Genomic DNA, 21,425 nt, shown 5'->3' on the forward strand with positions numbered 1-21,425 from the left:
GAGTAACAAACATCCAGACATCCAAACTTTCGCATTTATAATATTAAGTAGGATGGTGATAGCTAACCAAGCGGACTTAGAAAATTGCCTTACCACAAATCAATCCGAGCAGAAAACGGGAGGGAATCGAACCCGGGACTCCGGGACAGGGTATAAGACTGTGGTGTCACCACTAGACCACAGAGGCGGAGGAAACAAATTACTTTATGTAGCCTATCCAAATACTTACATAGTTCGTTTCAGCCAAATGACGTCCACTGCTGGACAAAGGTCTCCCCCAGCCTTAGTTAAATACTAAATAGCTTAGGAACTCCATGTAAAATCTTTTACACTCTGTATGCATGTTGGAAAATAGCTAAATAGTACCACTTCTTAATAAGGACAGGACCTTTATCAAACAATACCTACCTACTTATCTACTAGCGGTAACTATTGTTTCGTATTAATTTCTTTCTTATTAAAATTAACTTCTACCCACTATTACAATAAGTTATAATGCGAACAGCTAGGGACTGGAATTCGCTGCCTGCTTCTGTCATTCCAGAACACTATCTGGCCTTTTCAAGGCGAGAGTGAAAAGGCACTTACGTACCTGTACCATCCTAGACGGCATCTCATTTTCAGGAGCAATTGCGGTCAAATATCTGCCTTGTTCAGCATGAAAAAATTGAAGGCTTACTTATGCCCCGTTTTCACCATCAATCCCTAATTTTTAAGTGACCCTTCAGATAACAGACCATTGGTAAAATAAATAAAATAGTAAGATTTTCTAAACATATCTAAATATAGTACCAACCTAATATTAGTTTAGTAAAACAGGACTGCGTAGTAGTAAGAGGTACGGAACTATTTCCACCTCTCGTTCCCACCGCTGTGCAACTCCTGTGTAGCCAGGATCTACAGCTTGACCGCCAATAACCCAACCAGTGAAGGCCAAGTTTGTCCCGGGGGAAAATTAAACTGTCATTGGACCCGCAACGAAGTAAATACATAATGTTCCATTAGGTATACCTACTTACCTAAATAATGTCGTAAATATAGAAAATCGAAATCATTGTGTACTTTGGGTAGTAGTTTAGTGTTAATAATCAAATTGTTATTACGTTTTGGACAGTGACGTCATCAGTAAGACCAATATTAGTAAAAATTCACGCGAAATAATACAATATTTTCACAACAATAAATTGTCCATAATCAAACATGTCAATTGATTATTTATTCGCTCATTATTTATTACTGATCCCGAACAATGGCGCTGTTTAATCAATTGTTACAATTATTTATTAGTTTACTATGAACGTGAGTGGTAATTATTTGTATTGGTCCACTTTTGAGTATAAAAACTGAGTTTTTGAGTCGGAAAAGTATAGTCATTTTGACTTCATCGGTCTATATAGGACTTATATCCATAGGCCAAAATGCGTGGGACAGCGGTGATTTGGTTGTGCGCTCTCAGCGTAAGTAAACTTTTATCTTTTTAACTCATCTTGTTCTTCTGACTGTCTTAACATCTGATTGGGCTCCTAAGATTCATCTTAGAGTACCACAAGTTAGAATTATCTCGGCCATCACTGGTTGGGTTTTGCTGGTCAAACTCCTGTACAGTCAGGATCTACCAGGCTGTACAGGCGTGGCAGCGGTGGAAACGAGGGGAAATAGCCCTGTCATCCCTCGTGCCATCATTATTTCCACAATCATCCTTTGAGCTAGACCGTTTAACATCTGAACCCCTATTTTTTATTGCCCCTAGACGTATTTCCTTGTTCAAATTACTTAGAAGTGTGTAGAAAAGCTTCTACCTATATTTTTACCCGACTGTGCCAGAAAAAGGGTTATTTATGAATGCTTCATACCTTATTTGTACACCTTTGCCACGAAGTTATCATAGTGAAACTTTATCAACACATCTGCATGGATCTAGTACCACGATTATTAAAACCCTTAATTAAAACTTTGTTTCTCACCTGTTATCTGCTTTGCAATGGAAGGAAGTTGAACCTTCACTTCGAACTCCTCCTATGTTCTTCTGATTAATTTCGTTGCGGGTCCAATGACAGTTTAACTTTCCCCCGGGACTTGACCTTCGTTGATTGGGTTATCAAGCTGTAGATCCTGGCTACACAGGAGTTGCAGCGGTGGGAACGAGAGGTGGGAATAGTCCCGTTTAGTACACGATGCTATTGTCTGAACACGAAATTTTGTGCTACTGGAATTCGTCCGCCACTTCTCAGCACCATCTTATATGCTGTCTTAAACAGCTGGCAAACTATGTTAAAATGATTGTTTAAAAGTACCATGAAAAGAGCTTCATCATTATCATCATTTCAGCCATAGGACGTCCACTGCTGAACATATTATTAGGGGAGAATAATTTCCACAATGGCCGGTTGGTCTGCATCCAACGCCTTCCTGCTACGTTTATGGGGTCGAATTTAAAAGAGCTTACTAATAAACAATTTGAATTACTTTTGCTGTCAAGATTTCGCGGTATTTAGAGGTTAATTCCTTTCTTATCCTTATGAACTTTTTTTTAACTTAATCTTATGTTTTCATTTTTCAGGTACTGAGCGCGAGTGCTGCTCCGCAAAGTGAGTAAAAAACCCAAATTTAGATATTTTAGTCTAGTTTATAGATATTAACTCTTTCTGAATAATGAACTTTCTGGAAAGGACCTTCATCTGGGGGCACGGCAGTGCCCCCACCAAGTCGAGCAAAAAAGCGGCACGGCCGTACCATCCTTTTCTCGAAGCAATTCAGGCCATTTTCGACTGCCTGTAACTTCGTTGTGGATAAAACTAGAAGGCTGAATTTTCATTAGCTATGCAGGCATTGTAAAGACACGGTATATTTAAAATTTCATTCAATTTGAACCAGTAGTTTAAGAATTATAACGGGTCAAAGTTACTTAATTTTGTCACTCACTGACTGACTCACTGACTCACTGACTCACTCACTGACTCACCGATCATCAAAACTCTAAGGCACTTCTAGCAGACCTAGAAGCTTCAAATTTGGAATATAAGTAGTGTTTGGTGTATGAATCAAGGAAAAACTAAAATATTTGGGGGCACGGTAGTGCAACCGCCAAGTCGAGTAAAATTTTTCAATTTCGGTCCAGTTTTCTAGATACATAACTGCTGTCTACAAAATACAAAAAGAAATGAGATCCCATCAAAAACAATACTTGTCAAAAAAACCAAGTCTCGCAACTCAGTTGTTCTACGGTAAAAAGTTGTGAGATCCATGTAATACCAAGTCCAGGCCAGGAAATCTTTAACGTTTTACATAAATATATTGACTTGGCCATCGCATAAAAACACGTGTAAATTAAATTATTTAGTGCGATGGCCAAGTCAATAATTTATGTAAAACGTTAAAGATTTCCTGGCCTGGACTTGGTATTACATGGATCTCACAACTTTTTACCGTAGAACAACTGAGTTGCGAGACTTGGTTTTTTTGACAAGTATTGTTTTTGATGGGATTATGTTTATCTCCCTCACTCACCCATGCCTGTGCCCATGTTGGCATGAGTAAGAAAGAGAGATAGAAAGACAGAACGGGTCCATTTGGACAAAATTAGTGTCCGTTTAGTAAATTTAAAAAGCTAAACTTTTTACTTGTATATTGCTTATGCATAGACAATATTGTTTAGCAGTATTTAGCCGTTACAGATTTAAATATTGCTTACCAACTTTAATGATTGGCATCTTTCTTTGTTGAGATGTTTGAGAAAAAAACACTTTTCGGGAACATTAGAATTTAATCAATTTTTAATTTGAATGCAATAAGCAATATTCCAGAAAGATTTTGTCTATCTAATACCATCAATGTAGGTAGGTAATTGAAAATTATAGTCCACGCCAATAGGCTTTTTGCAAACAAATACCTTAACTCTATGTCCTTAATTGAATTTGAATTTATTGACTTCAAAAAATCTAGTAAAGAGAAGAAGATTTTAAAAACAATGCCTCAAAAAGTATTAAAAAAGTTCAATTCGCGTGTGATATAATAAAGTTTACCATAAAACGATATTAGTCTCAAATTTTGGCATTTCAAGCTATGTAATTCAGGCGTTCACTTTAGTGAGCTTTCGTAGCCTAGTTAGTAAGATAAACCGCGAATATTTCGTTTGATATTCCTGGAAAGGTGGTCACTTTAATTTCCAGAATAACTTTTTTATTTTATTTATTAAAGTATGTATTTTCCAGACCAAGAATATGAACTTGAGTCCAGTAGTGGTGAGTTTCTGAACATTTTCTTGTATTTTAAGCTTTTTGATGATTTAATAATTCATTTAAAGTAACGTTGCTATATTTTATGTTATTAGTTTTTTTATTAATGTAATAAGATATTAAAAATTAATATTTTGTTGTAGAATTTGATGAAATGGAGTCGGACGTCGAAAGTAAGTGCGCTAGATAGTAATGAATTGAATTTAATGTGAAAATGAGTTCCTTTGTTTAATTAGATATTTATAGAAGAGAAACACAAACAGTTAAATCTTGTTAAAATAATTGCAATAAAATAGATGCTTAGCTTGAATATTGTTATTGGCTAAATATTTTCGCTAAGAATATTTTATAAAGTTTACAATTGAAACAATTCTAACCAATGTTAACTACTTTAGCCGACGAAATTGTCGAAATCTCGAAAAAGACGCAAGAAGGCGTGGAAACTGAAAAAGAAATCATCAAGAAGAGAGACAAGAAGTTTTCAGAAAATTCCCATTACGGATCTCGTGCCCAATACTATAACAATATAGGTTAGTTTATTTTAAGAATTTACACGCCTACAATATTCAATATTGCGTTAATATACTATCTATGTATAATCCATTTCCATTATCTAGTCTTGTCAATCATTATTTCAAATAATTATGTTCAATTTTTTAACAATCACTTATTTTTCATTACTTTGGACATTAATTTGTTTAGTATCATTTTTTTTTAAGTTCAGTAAATAGTGCATTTTTAGTTTTCATTTGTTTGAAGTTGTAATAGGTATCTTCATTATTACCTACTCGAACATCGAAATATCATTTAATTATGTAAGTGCTTTTATGATTAGTTCTATCTTATTATGGAGAAATTAAGGAGCAAATATGATCTCTATTATTAGTACAAAAGGGCTCTCTCTATCGTGATCGTGATTTTAGAAGAAACAACACCCAAGAGAATGATTATGAGAATGAAGAAACGAAGAAATGAGTATTTACAATATCAATTGCTTTTATAAGATTTTTATAACAATGAATTAATTTACAGTAATACAAAAACATGAATTTAGACTGTATTAACTATTTCGGTTACAGGGAAACCACACCGGGTCATTGAACTCGAAGTGCCAGGTTAGAAAGTTTTTTATAAAGCCTTCGATAAAGTAATTAAGGAGAAAATATAGAAACTTCAGTGAAAACACTTAAGTTTTTAAATAATTTACAAAGATAAGACATTTAAGAGAAATAAATATAATCACTTCTAAGATAAATAACATTACTTTTTACAAAATGAAATGGAGTAACGCAAGGGTTCATACTGGGGCCGATTCTTTTTATAGTGTCAAAAATTCAGAGATTTAACAGTAAAATTAACGCATAACTTCCAAAATAGATACGAATAATAATAGCAGAAAAATAGAAAAAAAGAAAGAAAGGTACGTTTATTACAAAATACTGATCATGAAATATATTTTCAGATGACAATGTAAATTATGAAGTGGTAACTTTACCAAAAGAAAGAGATAGCCCTATTGTTACTATGCAGTTAGTTCCGCTGGGTAAGTACTATAGAAATAGGACACAGCCACGGAATCAAGTAGTTTGATATAATTAAATTTATAAGTTGTTTAAGTCATGATACTTAGATCAAGAAAATCATTCAAGTCTTGTGAGCACCACGGACTAACAGAAGCATGGAAGAAGACATCTGAGAAACTTAGTTTTTGTGGTCCATTCCCTGGAATCGGTCTTTAATTAAATATCGTCATCTGTTTTTTTTTCAGGCTCAGGAGCACCAGGTAAGAAGTCACTTGGACGCTAAAATTAAAATAAATGTTGAACACCTGAATAAAGCGGTGTGCCACCGATACTTGCACAGAGAAATGCCTAGTTTGAGACTATGAAAGAATCAGTAATATATTTATTCACACGCGTGCGACTACATTGCCCGAAACGAATTTCTAATACCTACAATCGGGTTTTTAAAGTTTTCATGATCAAATTACCCCAAAATTTTGACGATATTGAATATTGTGTACAGAAGTTTTGTGCAACGTAGACCATGTTCTTTATAATAAGGTAAATTAAAGACGCCTATCAAGACGTCTAGGTAACATCAGTCCATTATCTTTCACAGGTCCTATAGCACCATGGCTTCCATCACCACCTCAGCAGCCACTACCATGGCAGCAATGGCCACAGCCACCAGTCCCATGGCACTTACAGCCACAGATTCCTCAATGGCAGCAGTGGCAGTCTTGGCCATGGCAGTTCCCAGTGGGACCAGTGAGTCCAGTGGGTCCTGTGGGTCCAGTGGGTCCAGTGAGTCCAGTGGGTCCAGTGAGTCCAGTGAATCCAGTGGGTCCAGTTAATCCAGTGGGTCCAGTGGCACCAGTGAGTCCAGTGGCTCCAGTGGCTCCAGTGGCTCCCGTGGCTCCAGTGGCTCCAGTGGCACCACCTCCACCAGTGCCACAACCAGGTAAATAACACGTTTTTTTTATATTTACCTAATAATAAAACGTTTTTAGTATTGTGCCTTGTCTTGACATTCATTGTTGGATTTACAGAACCGATTTCTTCCGAGTCTTCATTGAAGACTGAGTCAGAATATCACAATGCTCAATCACAGTCACAGAGGTCGAAAGCATCGCATAAATCGAAAAAGTGTAAGTTTTGATTTTGCTCTACTGTTTCAGGTTTGGTTACTACCTATATTTTTATTAATTAAAAATAATGGAAGATAGAAAAAAATATTGTTTGGTTCATAAAAACTATTTCACTCCAACATCTTGGAATTTTTTATTCCAGTTTGGATATTCGTTAAAACTAATGATATCGCTTCACCTAATTGACTATTTGCATTTGTGTATTAAATTGTTATTTTTTCTTCAGCTAAGACCGGTAGTTCTGGAAACCCAAGCGCAACTCCAGGTAAATATCTAATCTTTATTTTTATTAAACCAGCTAGTTTTTCAATCATTATTTTATCTTCTTCTTCTTGTCAACAAAAAACCTACACAGTGTCAGCTCAAAACTCTGCTACAAGAATGGCGTTATCAGTAGCATTCATAAAATCTTCCTGCGATGATACTTGATGACAAACCGAAGTATAAGTAAATCCGATCACAACAATTATTAACTTGTTGCAGTGACTATCATTGAAGACGAATCAAACGTGTCCTCCGAGTACCAACAGGCTGCCCAGTCTTCTCAGAGGAACTCTCTACAGGCGACCAACTCACAGACTACATGTATGTACCTATTTACCAAAAGAAGTCAACCCTGACATGTATTTGAGAAAATCCTTGCAAACATTTTTACAACGCCTAACATTTTGGGTTGTCAAATGAGCCGGGATAGATTTTAATGTAGTTGTTACGATTTAAATCTAGTTTATTAAAATCAGATGTGTATATTGATGATATTTTCATTGACAATTCAATTTATGGTCTTAATTTCGTTCTTTCAGCTGGGGTTGATGCATACGGAAACCCAGGTAATATACTTTTACCTCAATAAGACAAGTATTCATTCAAAGTTTATTGTACTGCATTTTTAAGTCATGTTAGTTTTTTTTGAAAACCGGTAAACTGACAAAAACTATCATTACAGTGATCATCGAGACAGAAGAGTCTGATTCAAACGAGTCATCGTCCAACCAGCAGTCAAGCCAGTACGGAAAGAACAGTGCTTCCCGATCATCTAGAATTATCGCTGCAGGTAACATTATAAAGCATGTAGCACACTAATCAAGCCGGAAAGGGATCGTAACATATCAACTCGAGGCGGTCAGTATTTTTCTTTGTATGAAACTCCATATAGCAACACACACTGATCCGCACCGTAACGTAAACGCCTCGCCTCGCGATTGACAGCGCGTGAAAGGCGATACGGAGTTGATCCCTTTTAGAGTTGATAAGTCTGCTATGAGTACTAAAATACTATATGGCTGTATAGAGATAGATATTATCGAGTTTTCGGGATTCGCACTCTGAGCTTTACTCAGAGTGCGAATCCCGGAAACTCGAGAACTAACTGAACGCTTTTTTATACTAAATATTATTACTAATTCTCAGGAACAGACTCACCAGTCGTCGAGGAGAGTTCATCTGAGGAAAGCTCCTCTTCACAGCAACAGTCTTCGTCTACACAGTCTTCAAGCTCTAAGAAATCTTCTAAAAAAGTTATTGGTAAGTAGATAGCTATAAGTAATAGAACTGACTGCCGATGGGGCAGCAAGGTTCTGGAGTGGAGGCCGCGTACCGGAAAACGTAGCATGGGACTTCCACCCACAAGGTGGACCGACGACATCATAAAGGTAGCAGGAAGGCGCTGGACGCAGGCCGCTACCAACCGGGCGACAAGGAAAGCATTGGGAGAGGCCTATGTTCAGCAGTGGACGTCTTATGGCTGAGATGAAGATGATGATGATGATTAAAACAACCATCCTCATTTTTCTTGTTTGTCAGAGGGATTTTCAAAGCTAAAAATTTTAATGAAATAAGTCTTTTGCTCTAAGAAAACATTTAATATTAAATTATATTTCAGTTATTTAAATCTATCCAATTAAAAATAAGAAAACAGTAATCAAATTCATGAAATATACTATGAGATTTCAACTTTATTCACAACAGGAACTAAACCAGGAGTAAAACCACCATGCAAAAAGCCAGGACAACAGCCAGGCTCTCCAGCCATACCAGGAACGCCAGCCTCTCCAGGCTCTCCAGGATCACCAGCCACTCCAGGAACTCCAGGGACACCAGCCACTCCAGGAACTCCAGGCACACCAGCCACTCCAGGAACACCAGGATCACCAGCCTCTCCAGGCTCTCCAGGCTCACCAGCCTCTCCAGGCTCTCCAGGATCACCAGCCTCTCCAGGCTCACCAGCCTCTCCAGGCTCTCCAGGATCACCAGCCTCTCCAGGCTCTCCAGGATCACCAGCCTCTCCAGGCTCTCCAGGCTCACCAGCCTCTCCAGGCTCACCAGCCTCTCCAGGCTCTCCAGGATCACCAGCCACTCCAGGAACACCAGGTAAGATAAATAGATTTTTTTTTTAAATATTTTAATTGTATAGCTTGCACCGGTAAGAAGCATTTTGTCATGACTTTAAAATCCAAAGAGTAAAAACAGAACCCTAACTGCTACACTCAACAAAATTATATCTAAGTAGCTTAGATGGTGAGAGATCAGTGACCCGGCAAACAAAAGAACGTGTGCTTCGATTCCCTTTTATCAGCTTTATATTTTATGTAATTCGACTTTTTCAAGTTTTTTAAGATTTAGCTCCAAATGGAATTATCAAAGCAATTTTTTTAAATAAAAACTATGACTTGATTAATTTCATACAATCTCATTTGATACCAGGAACGCCAGCAACTCCAGGCACTCCAGGAACACCAGCCACTCCAGGAACTCCAGGCACACCAGCCACTCCAGGAACTCCAGGCACACCAGCCACTCCAGGCTCCAGGCTCGCCATCCTCTCCAGGCTCGCCATCCACTCCAGGCTCGCCATCCTCACCAGGTAAGATTAATAGAAAAAACTGAGTAAAATTTTAATTGTATAGCTTGCACCGGTAAACCATAATATTAATCATATTGAACTTGGAAACGAAGCATTTTGTCATGACTTCGAAATCCACAGAACCATAACGACGACACTATAGCTACAAAATTATGTTTAAGTAGCTCAGATGGTGAGAGAGCAGTCACCCGGCAAGCGAAAGGTCGTGCGCTTCGATTCCCATTTCCACCTTACGTAATTCGACTTTTTCAAGCTATTTAAGATTTAGTTCTAGATGGGACTTTCAAAGCTATTTTTTTAATACCTATGACTTGATTAATTTCATAAAATCTCATTTGATACCTTATTATAAGATTAAAAAATGAAATTCTGAGTAACTATAACTTCAAGTTTATCAAATGAGGCTTTTGCTCTTCTATGAGAAAAGACAACAATTTAATACACCGTGTTATTTTAGTGGTTGTTTTCCTGCGGCAGAACGATATGGTAACCTTTAGCAGTATCTAGGTACTATGCAAAACATGCGAGTAATGTTAAGAAAATTTAAAAAAACATTGTTCTTAACTAATCAAAAAACAAATCATCAACTCGAAAGCCTGAAAAACGTGACGTATTTGGACACGGCACGCCGCACGAAATCAACGTTTGAATAAAAAAAACTTCCTTAAATTATTGTACTACTGAGATGATAATATAGAATTATTTTACTGCGGGAAAAAGAAACATACCAACCGAATTGAGAATCTCCTCCTTTTGTTGAAGTCGGTTAAAAAACTACTAATATTTCACGGTGAATAGGTATTACCTAAGTATGTCACAGTAAAAAATCCGTCCAAGACAATAATATAAGAAAACAGTTTTTTTTTATGCATAACAAGGCAGGTATTTGACCACAATCGCACCTGATGTTAAGTGATCAAATTTATTAAGATTTGTTACATCTATTTTATGAGATTTCAACTTTATTTAACCAGGAGGACCAGGAACCAAACCACCGTGCAAAAAGCCAGGACAGCAGCCAGGCTCTCCAGCCGTACCAGGAACGCCAGCCACTCCAGGAACTCCAGGCACACCAGCCACTCCAGGAATTCCAGGCACNTCTCATTTGATACCTTATTATAAGATTCAAAAATGAAATTCTGAATATTACTTCAAGTTTATCACATGAGGCTTTTGCTCTTCTGTGAGAAAAGATAACGATTTAATACACCGTGTAATTTTAGTGGTTGTTTTCCTTCGGCAGAACGATATGGTAATCTTTAGTAGTAGGTACTATGCAAATCATGCGAGTAATTTTAAGAAAATTAAAAAAAAAAACATTGTTCTTAACTGATCAAAAAACAAATCATCAACTCGAAAGCCTGAAAAACGTGACGTATTTGGACACGGCACGCCGCACGAAATCAACGTTTGAATAAAAAACTTCCTTAAATTATTGTATTGTACTACTAAGATAATAATATACAGTGTGAGTCACGTTAAAGTGTACATATGAAAATAGATGAAACTAGACCTATTTTTATCGACAAAAAAGAGGTAAAAAAATTTTTTTTTTTTAAATGTTTTATAGAATTTTTTTTCTTCAAATTACTTATTGTAAAGAAAACGTAATAACTTTTAAAATAAGCGGTATATCCTGATAAAATAAAAACAGTAACAATGCTAAATAACAGGCGATACTAAAAAAATACATAAAGTACACAAAAAAGGCCAACAAATTGTAAAAAGTGATACTTTTTGAAAAAAATCTGCTTTTAAATTCGTGTTTTTTTGGTTATTTGATAAATGTCTCCAAAAAATGCCCCTATAACAGGTGGTTTTTATTACTTTGTATTATTCTCTATCGTATTACCTTCGTATAACCAAAAATCGCATGTCTCTATCCCTATCACAACGTTTGCAATGATCGTTTGAACTAAGCCTCTCCGGGCGCGCCATTCAACGCTTCGTTAACAACGAAACTGAAAATGGCTCTAGATATGTAATTTTGATAAAGACAAGTTAGATTTCAAATAAAAACAAAAGATTTCGAAGTAAAATAAGCATTTTAGTTAAAATTAAAATTGTCTCTACCTGTAGCGGAGAATAATGTGGTGACAGGCCTTTGTTCAAACGATCATAGCAAATGTTGTGATAGGGATAGAGACGTGCGATTTTTAGTTTTACAAAGATAATANTAAGATTAATAGAAAAAACTGAGTAAAATTTTAATTGTATAGCTTGCACCGGTAAACCATAATTATTATATCATATTGAACATGGAAACGAAGCATTTTGTCATGACTTCGAAATCCAAAGAGTTAATACAGAACCATAACTACGACACTATACAAACAAATGTCTAATGCCCGTTTTCACCATCAATCTCTAATTTTTAAGTGATCACAATCACAAAATGACCTTCTGAAAATTAGAAGCCTTCAGTTTATCGAGTGTGAGAAAAGAAAACATTATATTTAACCAAGGTGACAATACTTTAAATCTGTTCAATACAATAGTAGAAAAAATAAATATAAAATAAAATAATGGTCACATGCATCTACTTTATGAACTTTTAACTTCATTCATAACAGGAACTACACCAGGAGGACCAGGTGTAAACCCAGGAGAGCAGCCAGGAGGCCAAACACCAGGAGGTGAGCAACCAGGTAACCAGCCTGCAACTCCAGGATCTCCAGGAACACCAGGCACACCAGCCACTCCAGGCACTCCAGGAACACCAGGCACACCAGCCACTCCAGGAACACCAGGAACACCAGGCACACCAGCCACTCCAGGAACACCAGGCACACCAGCCACTCCAGGCACTCCAGGAACACCAGGCACACCAGCTACTCCAGGCACTCCAGGAACACCAGGCACACCAGCCACTCCAGGCACTCCAGGAACACCAGGCACACCAGCCACTCCAGGAACACCAGGCACACCAGGAACACCAGGTAATATTAATAGAAAAAATGAGTGAAATTATAATTGTATTGCTTGCTCCGGTAAACCATATAATGTCATATTTAACTTAGAACGATGTATTGTGTCATGACTTCGACATCCAAAGAGTAAAAACAGAACCCTAACTACGACACTATAACAACAAAATTATGTACCTATAGGTAGCTCAGATGGTGAGAGAGCAGTCACCCGGCAAGCGAAAGGTCTTGCGCTTCGATTCCCATTTTCCACCTTATGTAATTCGACTTCTTCAAGCTATTTAAGATTTAGTTCCAGATGGGATTTTCAAGCTATTTTTTTTTAATACCTATGACTTGATTAACTTCATAAAATTTCATTTGATACCTTATTATAAGATTCAAAAATGAAATTCTGAATATAACTTCAAGTTTATCAAATGAGGCTTTTGCTCTTCTGTGAGAAAAGATAACATTTTAATACACCGTGTAATTTTAGTGGTTGTTTTCCTGCGGCAGAACGATAATATGGTAGCCTTAAGTAGTAGGTACTATGCAAAACATGCGAGTAATTTTAAGAAAATTAAAAAAAAGCATTGTTCTCAACTGATCAAAAAACAAATCATTAACTCGAAAGCCTGAAAAACGTGACTTATTTGGCCTGCACGCCGCACGAAATAACGTTTGAATAAAAAAAACTTCCTTAAATTATTGTACTACTAAGATAGAATCATTTTACTGCGGGAAAAAACCACTACTTCTACTTTATGAGATTTTAACTTTATTCAACCAGGAGGACCAGGTACCAAACCACCGTGCAAAAAGCCAGGACAGCAGCCAGGAAGCTCACCAGGACAACAGCCAGGAGGCTCGCCAGGACAACAGCCAGGAGGCTCGCCAGGACAACAGCCAGGAGGCTCGCCAGGACAACAGCCAGGAGGCTCGCCAGGACAAAGCTCGCCAGGACAACAGCCAGGAGGCTCGCCAGGAAGCTCACCAGGACAACAGCCAGGAGGCTCGCCAGGAAGCTCACCAGGACAACAGCCAGGAGGCTCGCCAGGACAACAGCCAGGAGGCTCGCCAGGACAACAGCCAGGAGGCTCGCCAGGAGGCTCACCAGGACAACAGCCAGGAGGCTCGCCAGGAGGCTCACCAGGAGGCTCGCCAGGAAGCTCGCCAGGACAACAGCCAGGAGGCTCGCCAGGACAACAGCCAGGAGGCTCGCCAGGACAACAGCCAGGAGGCTCGCCAGGACAACAGCCAGGAGGCTCGCCAGGACAACAGCCAGGAGGCTCGCCAGGACAACAGCCAGGAGGCTCGCCAGGACAACAGCCAGGAGGCTCGCCAGGACAACAGCCAGGAGGCTCGCCAGGACAACAGCCAGGAGGCTCGCCAGGACAACAGCCAGGAGGCTCGCCAGGTAATAACTATGACTTGATTAGTTACGTAAAATCTCATTTGATACCTTATTATAAGATTCAAAAATGAAATTCTGAATATTACTTCAAGTTTATCACATGAGGCTTTTGCTCTTCTGTGAGAAAAGATAACGATTTAATACACCGTGTAATTTTAGTGGTTGTTTTCCTGCGGCAGAACNAGGACAACAGCCAGGAAGCTCTCCAGGACAACAGCCAGGTAGCTCACCAGCTTCTCCAGGCTCACCAGCTTCTCCAGGTTCACCAGGCAGTCCAGGCACACCAGCCACTCCAGGAACACCAGGTACACCAGCTTCTCCAGGAACACCAGGCACGCCAGCCACTCCAGGAACACCAGCTACTCCAGGCACTCCAGGAACACCAGCTACTCCAGGCACTCCAGGAACACCAGCTACTCCAGGCACTCCAGGAACACCAGCTACTCCAGGCACTCCTGGAACACCAGGCACACCAGCTACTCCTGGAACACCAGGCACACCAGCTACTCCAGGCACTCCAGGAACACCAGGCACACCAGCCACTCCAGGAACACCAGGCACACCAGCTACTCCTGGAACACCAGGCACACCAGCTACTCCAGGAACACCAGGTAAAATTAATAGAAATAAATTACATATTAAACTTAGAAATAAAGCATTGTGTCATGNCTCCTGGAACACCAGGCACACCAGCTACTCCTGGAACACCAGGCACACCAGCTACTCCAGGAACACCAGGTAAAATTAATAGAAATAAATTACATATTAAACTTAGAAATAAAGCATTGTGTCATGACTCATGACTTCGACATCCAAAGAGTAAAAACAGAACCGTAAGTACGACACTATAACAACAAAATTATGTCTTAATACGGCCAATGAGAAGCGATACCAACTGTAAAAAACCCAATGTCATGGTCATTTGGAATAGCAGCGGTTTGACTTAGACATATTTTGGCGGGAAAACGAGACATTACAACAAATACACAAGATGGGAAGAGACAGAACATATTGTCAGTTCGACAGTCGAATCGACCTTTTGTATCGCTGCTAGTTGACCGCATTTTAAGTAGCTCAATGGTGAGCGAGCAGTCACCCGGCAAGCGAAAGGTCTTGCGTTTCGAATACCAGTTTCCACCTAATGTAATTCGACTTTTTCAAGTTATTTAAGATTAAGATCCAGATGATATTTTCGATGCATTTTTTATCAATAACTAAGACTTGATGATTTTCCTAAAATCTCATTCATACAAAGATTCAAAATTTTAATTCTGAAAGTTACTTTAATTTTAACAAATGAGGCGTTTGTACTTCGGTGACAAAAGATAACATTTTAAAACACCGTGTTATTTTAGTAGTTCTTTGTTTTCCTGCGGCAAAACGATATACCTACCTTTAGTGGTACTAGAAAGAAAGAAAGAAAGAAAGACACATTTATTACAATGGACATCACACAAATACAGGCAATTACATAGACATGACAGTGGCACATAACAATGGAAGAAGAAAAAATAAAAACAAGAGTAAACTGAGCAGTGCCACCCATCCACCAACAAGATGCCCACTGCAACGGGACCCCACTCAGCATATGCCGTGGCCCACGGTGACGAAGGCCACGGCGCTGGTTTTCAGTGTGCCCCATGCCGAGTGAGGGTCACGGACCATTTTTAAAATAAATAAAATACTAAGCTGCATAAAATTGTCTAATATTGTACTATGAAAAGCATGCAAGTAATCGCATAAAATTGTACTACGTAAAGCATGCGAGTAATTTAAATGAAATTTAAATATCATTTTTTTTACCAATCTAAATACTTAGCATCAAGTCGAAAGCCTGAAAAATGTGACGTATTTGGACACTGCACGCTGCACGAAATCAACGTTTGCATAAAAAAGCTGTCGTAACATCTTGTACTTCTAAGATAGCATGATTTTTCTGCGGAAAAAAACCACTAATAATTCGCGGTGAAAATTAACCTATGTCACAGTATTTTAAGACCGTCCAAAACAATATAAGAAAACAATGATCAAATTCTTTAAGATTTGTTACTACTACTTTATGAGACTTCAACTTTATTCACAACAGGAACTCAACCAGGAGGACCAGGTACCAAACCACCGTGCAAAAAGCCAGGACAGCAGCCAGGACAACAGCCAGGGCAACAGCCAGGACAACAGCCAGGAAGCTCGCCAGGACAACAGCCAGGAAGCTCGCCAGGACAACAGCCAGGAAGCTCGCCCGGACAACAGCCAGGAAGCTCTCCAGGACAACAGCCAGGTAGCTCACCAGCTTCTCCAGGCTCACCAGCTTCTCCAGGTTCACCAGGCAGTCCAGGCACACCAGCCACTCCAGGAACACCAGGTACACCAGCTTCTCCAGGAACACCAGGCACACCAGCCACTCCAGGTACTCCAGGAACACCAGCCACTCCAGGCACTCCAGGAACACCAGCCACTCCAGGCACTCCAGGAACACCAGGCACACCAGCTACTCCAGGCACTCCAGGAACACCAGGCACACCAGCCACTCCTGGAACACCAGGCACACCAGCTACTCCTGGAACACCAGGCACACCAGCTACTCCAGGAACACCAGGTAAAATTAATAGAAATAAATTACATATTAAACTTAGAAATAAAGCATTGTGTCATGACTCATGACTTCGACATCCAAAGAGTAAAAACAGAACCGTAAGTACGACACTATAACAACAAAATTATGTCTTAATACGGCCAATGAGAAGCGATACCAACTGTAAAAAACCCAATGTCATGGTCATTTGGAATAGCAGCGGTTTGACTTAGACATATTTTGGCGGGAAAACGAGACATTACAACAAATACACAAGATGGGAAGAGACAGAACATATTGTCAGTTCGACAGTCGAATCGACCTTTTGTATCGCTGCTAGTTGACCGCATTTTAAGTAGCTCAATGGTGACGAGCAGTCACCCGGCAAGCGAAAGGTCTTGCGTTTCGAATACCAGTTTCCACCTAATGTAATTCGACTTTTTCAAGTTATTTAAGATTAAGATCCAGATGATATTTTCGATGCATTTTTTATCAATAACTAAGACTTGATGATTTTCGTAAAATCTCATTCATACAAAGATTCAAAATTTTAATTCTGAAAGTTACTTTAATTTTAACAAATGAGGCGTTTGTACTTCGGTGACAAAAGATAACATTTTAAAACACCGTGTTATTTTAGTAGTTCTTTGTTTTCCTGCGGCAAAACGATATACCTACCTTTAGTGGTACTATGTAAAGCATGCGAGTAATTTAAATGAAATTTAAATATCATTTTTTTTACCAATCTAAATACATATCATCAAGTCGAAAGCCTGAAAAATGTGACGTATTTGGACACTGCACGCTGCACGAAATCAACGTTTGCATAAAAAAGCTGTCGTAACATCTTGTACTTCTAAGATAGCATGATTTTTCTGCGGAAAAAAACCACTAATACTTCGCGGTGAAAATTAACCTATGTCACAGTATTTTAAGATCGTCCAAAACAATATAAGAAAACAATGATCAAATTCTTTAAGATTTGTTACTTGTACTTTATGAGACTTCAACTTTATTCACAACAGGAACTCAACCAGGAGGACCAGGTACCAAACCACCGTGCAAAAAGCCAGGACAGCAGCCAGGACAACAGCCAGGACAACAGCCAGGAAAACAGCCAGGGCAACAGCCAGGACAACAGCCAGGTAGCTCACCAGCTTCTCCAGGCTCACCAGCTTCTCCAGGTTCACCAGGCAGTCCAGGCACACCAGCCACTCCAGGAACACCAGGTACACCAGCTTCTCCAGGAACACCAGGCACGCCAGCCACTCCAGGAACACCATCTACTCCAGGCACTCCAGGAACACCAGCTACTCCAGGCACTCCAGGAACACCAGCTACTCCAGGCACTCCAGGAACACCAGCTACTCCAGGCACTCCTGGAACACCAGGCACACCAGCTACTCCTGGAACACCAGGCACACCAGCTACTCCAGGCACTCCAGGAACACCAAGCACACCAGGGACACCAGGTATGATTAATAATAGAAATGAAATACTCTTATTGCACTTGGAAATGATACATAATGTCATGACTTCGATAACCAAAGAGTAAAATCAGAATCCTACTCAGACACTACAATATTACAACAATTACAAATGTCTAGGTTCTAGGTTAACGTGACAGTGCAATCACTAGCAATCGCAAGCAAAAGGTCGTGCGTGGCTTCGGTTTCCATTTCCCACCTTATTTAATTCGACTTTTTTAAGTTATTTAAGATTAATTTCGAGATGGGACTTACAAAACTAAATAATAACTTTGTCTTGATTGATTTCGTAAAATCTTATTTGATACTAAATCTAACTATACTTATAATAAATCTGTAGAGAGATCAATTCTGTACATGAAATATATTTTCAAAATAACTATCAGGGGGTGATTAGTGATTGATACTGATGCCAAAAATGCAATCAGTAAAAATTTTGTCTGTCTGTCTGTCTGTCTGTCTGTCTGTCTGTCTGTCTGTATGTTCCTTATAGAAACAAAAACTACTCAACGGATTTTAACGAAACTTAGTACAATTATTCTTCATACTCCTGGGCAGGTTATAGGATACTTAGGAATTCCCACGGGAACGGGAATTAGCGGGAAATTCCTTTTGTATGAAAAATCTAAACCGCTTAAGTTAGATGCTTGAAATTTGGCATGCAGATACCTTAGTAAACTTAAAGCTTAGTTGCAACAGGATATTGCAAAATTCCCACGGGAACGGGAGTTAGCGGGAAATAACATTTGTATGAAAAAATCTAAACTGCGTAAGATAGACTCTTGAAATTTGACATGAAGGTATCTTAGTAAACTTAAAGCTTAGTTACAACAGGATATTGCAAAATTCTCACGAGAACGGGATTCGCGGGAAAAAACATTTGTATGAAAAAATCTAAACCGCGTAAGATAGACGCTTGAAATTTGGCATGCAGGTACCTTAGTAAACTTAAAGCTTAGTTTCAACAGGATATTGCAAAATTCCCACGGGAACGGGAGTTCGCGGGAAAAAACATTTGTATGAAAAAATCTAAACCGCGTAAGATAGACGCTTGAAATTTGGCATGCAGGTACCTTAGTAAACTTAAAGCTTAGTTTCAACAGGATATTGCAAAATTCCCAAGGGAACGGGAGTTAGCGGGAAAAAAATTGCATGAAAAAATCTGAACCGCGTAAGATAGATGAAGGGGGGGTAAAACGAGATCCACGCGTACGAAGTCGCGGGCGGCCGCTAGTTCTAAATATTATTTAAGGTACATGTTTATCAAACGAGCCTGAAAAGATAACATTTTAATACACCGTGAATTAGCGGTTGTTCTGAATCTAAACCGCTTAAGTTAGACGCTTGAAAGCTTAAAGCTTAGTTACAACAGGATAGTGCAAAATTCCCGCGGGAACGGGAGTTAGCGGGTAAAAACATTTGTATAAAATAATCTAAACCGCGTAAAATAGATGAAGTAGGTAAAACGGGATTCATGCGTACGAAGTCGCGGGCGGCCGCTAGTTTTAAGTAGGTATAGATATAGATGTCACAGTACTTTAAATCTGACAATACAAACAATTTAAGAGACAATGGTGATCAAATTCATTAAGATTTGTTACTTCTTTTTTATGAGATTTCAACTTTATTCACAACAGGAACTCCAGGAGGACCAGGTACCAAACCAGGAGGCCACCATCCAGGAGGAAAACCAAAACCAGGCAAAGGAAAGGGCCGGATTTGCGTCTGTTGGGAAGAAATTGAGGAAATACCCTCGAACATTCTCAAACAAATCGGTTACTGGAGCCGTTAAGAGTTTAACGTACCTCCGCGGCAGACTTCACACTACTCACTGATGGCAATATGAAAAGTAACTCGAAAATGTTTTTCTGTATGTATCCATATTAAGCATTACAAAACCCAATTGTATAATTGGACAAAAAAATTTCAATAAATTAATTTGTGTTTGAAATAAATTGCAGTTTTATTTTTATCTTTTAACCGTAGTAGTTAGGATTATTCTTGAATTCTAGTACATTCATACTTTAAACACACAAAATAATGTGCTTGTACACTCGAAGTCAAAGAAATCGCACCTTCCGCGCCAATATCTGTTACTTGGAAAAAGACAATGTGTGGGCTCACCTCTTGGACCAATTAGACCAATTATTGTGGTTATAAAACCAAATAATGATCTCACGTGTCCTCTGTAACAGATGGATAGCTATTAATCCCAATACAACAGTTTGATAACCATAAAACTTGGCTCAAGCATTTGCATAAGTGCATGGGGATGCATAGTCGTTTGAAAGTGCTTGTCGCGGGAGGTGCGATTTATTAATTGACGCCGAGTGCAGTCAGAACAAAAGACACTTTTAGGTACAATGGACATCATACAAACAGACAAAACATTGGCACGTAGTAATAATAAGAAAGGTTAATAATTAAAGAATAATGTAAGAGTAATGTAATGTTTCAGTATTTCTGTGAAACAAATGAATTTGAATTTGAATAATTAGTTCGGGACACCGAGAGTAGCCAAAAAGTTCGCAACATCTTTTTTACAATGGATGTTGTGTTATCGGCTTTTTTTCACTTTGGGCTTTATTAATCTAAGACTTTGGGTGTCACAGAGTAGGTATTTGACGATTACTGTAAACACCACACACACAAGCTTTTGTTTAACTTGCAATGTTAAGGGCTACTTTCATTTCACTTACAATTTTAAAAACACAGGTTCAGGGAGCACCTCAAACTAGCGACTGCGTAAAAATTGTTTATTTCAAACATCTTTAAACAAAACATAACGCTTATAAGACTAATTACAGTACAACAGTACCTATTAATAAATGTAAAAAATACAGTACAGTATTTATTTATTAATTTATTTACTTATGGCCTTAGATTAATAAAACCTAAGCTTATGGCGTAACTTAACTATATTCTTCATAGATTTTTTGACGCACTCGCTAGCGACGAAGTTCAATGCAAACTCGCACTAAGCACCATAGCTGTTGACGAAACATATTTTATCCCACTGCGCCAGAAAGAAAGTGTTTTTTTTTTATCGTATATTGCAAAAATAACAGTGTCTAAGTAAGTAAGTAGCTCACATGGAAGAGTAGTCACGCGACATGCGAAGGTTCGAGGGTTCGTTTCCCACCTTGCAATAGGCTAGTTGCCTAAAAAAATTTTTTTAGTCCGTAATGTTTAATATCAAAAAATATTGGACACATATATTTTTATTTGTCAATCTAACAAATAATTACATAGTTATGGTGCGTTGAAGTTGCGCACGACGTCACAACGTGCGGCA

General features: G+C 38.7%; 1 protein-coding gene across 5 annotated transcripts; it reads left to right on the forward strand.

The window, feature by feature from the left end:
- Window positions 1-1,365: 1,365 nt before the first annotated feature.
- LOC114350083 (collagen alpha-2(IV) chain-like) lies at window positions 1,366-20,085 on the forward strand. Of its 5 annotated transcripts, XM_028300732.1 has the most exons (27): window positions 1,366-1,457; window positions 2,561-2,588; window positions 4,212-4,241; window positions 4,379-4,408; window positions 4,631-4,765; window positions 5,315-5,350; window positions 5,698-5,778; window positions 6,004-6,018; window positions 6,357-6,698; window positions 6,787-6,885; window positions 7,112-7,150; window positions 7,369-7,470; window positions 7,689-7,715; window positions 7,832-7,939; window positions 8,296-8,409; window positions 8,854-8,905; window positions 9,729-9,736; window positions 10,720-10,842; window positions 12,454-12,502; window positions 13,440-13,600; window positions 13,652-14,074; window positions 14,257-14,376; window positions 14,539-14,682; window positions 14,756-14,809; window positions 16,158-16,667; window positions 17,669-17,788; window positions 19,768-20,085. In XM_028300732.1, exons 1-27 carry the CDS (start codon window positions 1,419-1,421, stop codon window positions 19,920-19,922), a joined length of 3,144 nt encoding a protein of 1,047 aa, XP_028156533.1. In that variant the 5' UTR covers window positions 1,366-1,418; the 3' UTR covers window positions 19,923-20,085. The 5 variants fall into 5 exon arrangements, with proteins under 5 accessions (XP_028156533.1, XP_028156541.1, XP_028156548.1 ...); XM_028300740.1 differs by lacking the exons at window positions 9,729-9,736; window positions 10,720-10,842; window positions 12,454-12,502; window positions 13,440-13,600; window positions 13,652-14,074 and having other exon boundaries at window positions 1,367-1,457; window positions 8,854-8,904; window positions 14,539-14,676; window positions 14,741-14,809; XM_028300747.1 differs by lacking the exons at window positions 9,729-9,736; window positions 10,720-10,842; window positions 12,454-12,502; ... (2 more) ...; window positions 14,539-14,682; window positions 14,756-14,809 and having other exon boundaries at window positions 1,367-1,457; window positions 8,854-8,904; window positions 14,257-14,292.
- The last annotated feature ends 1,340 nt before the right edge of the window (window positions 20,086-21,425 follow it).

This window comes from Ostrinia furnacalis, unplaced genomic scaffold (assembly GCF_004193835.3).
Source record: "Ostrinia furnacalis isolate ACB-3 unplaced genomic scaffold, ASM419383v2 OfSCF0074, whole genome shotgun sequence".
NCBI lineage: Eukaryota > Metazoa > Arthropoda > Insecta > Lepidoptera > Crambidae > Ostrinia > Ostrinia furnacalis.

Coding starts and splice junctions, on each gene's coding strand:
- LOC114350083 (XM_028300732.1), top strand. CDS start 1,419: ATGCGTGGGACAGCGGTGATTTGGTTGTGCGCTCTCAGC. Junction 5,351..5,697: donor CATTGAACTCGAAGTGCCAG/GTTAGAAAGTTT, acceptor ATATATTTTCAG/ATGACAATGTAAATTATGAA. Junction 16,668..17,668: donor AGCTACTCCAGGAACACCAG/GTAAAATTAATA, acceptor TATTCACAACAG/GAACTCAACCAGGAGGACCA.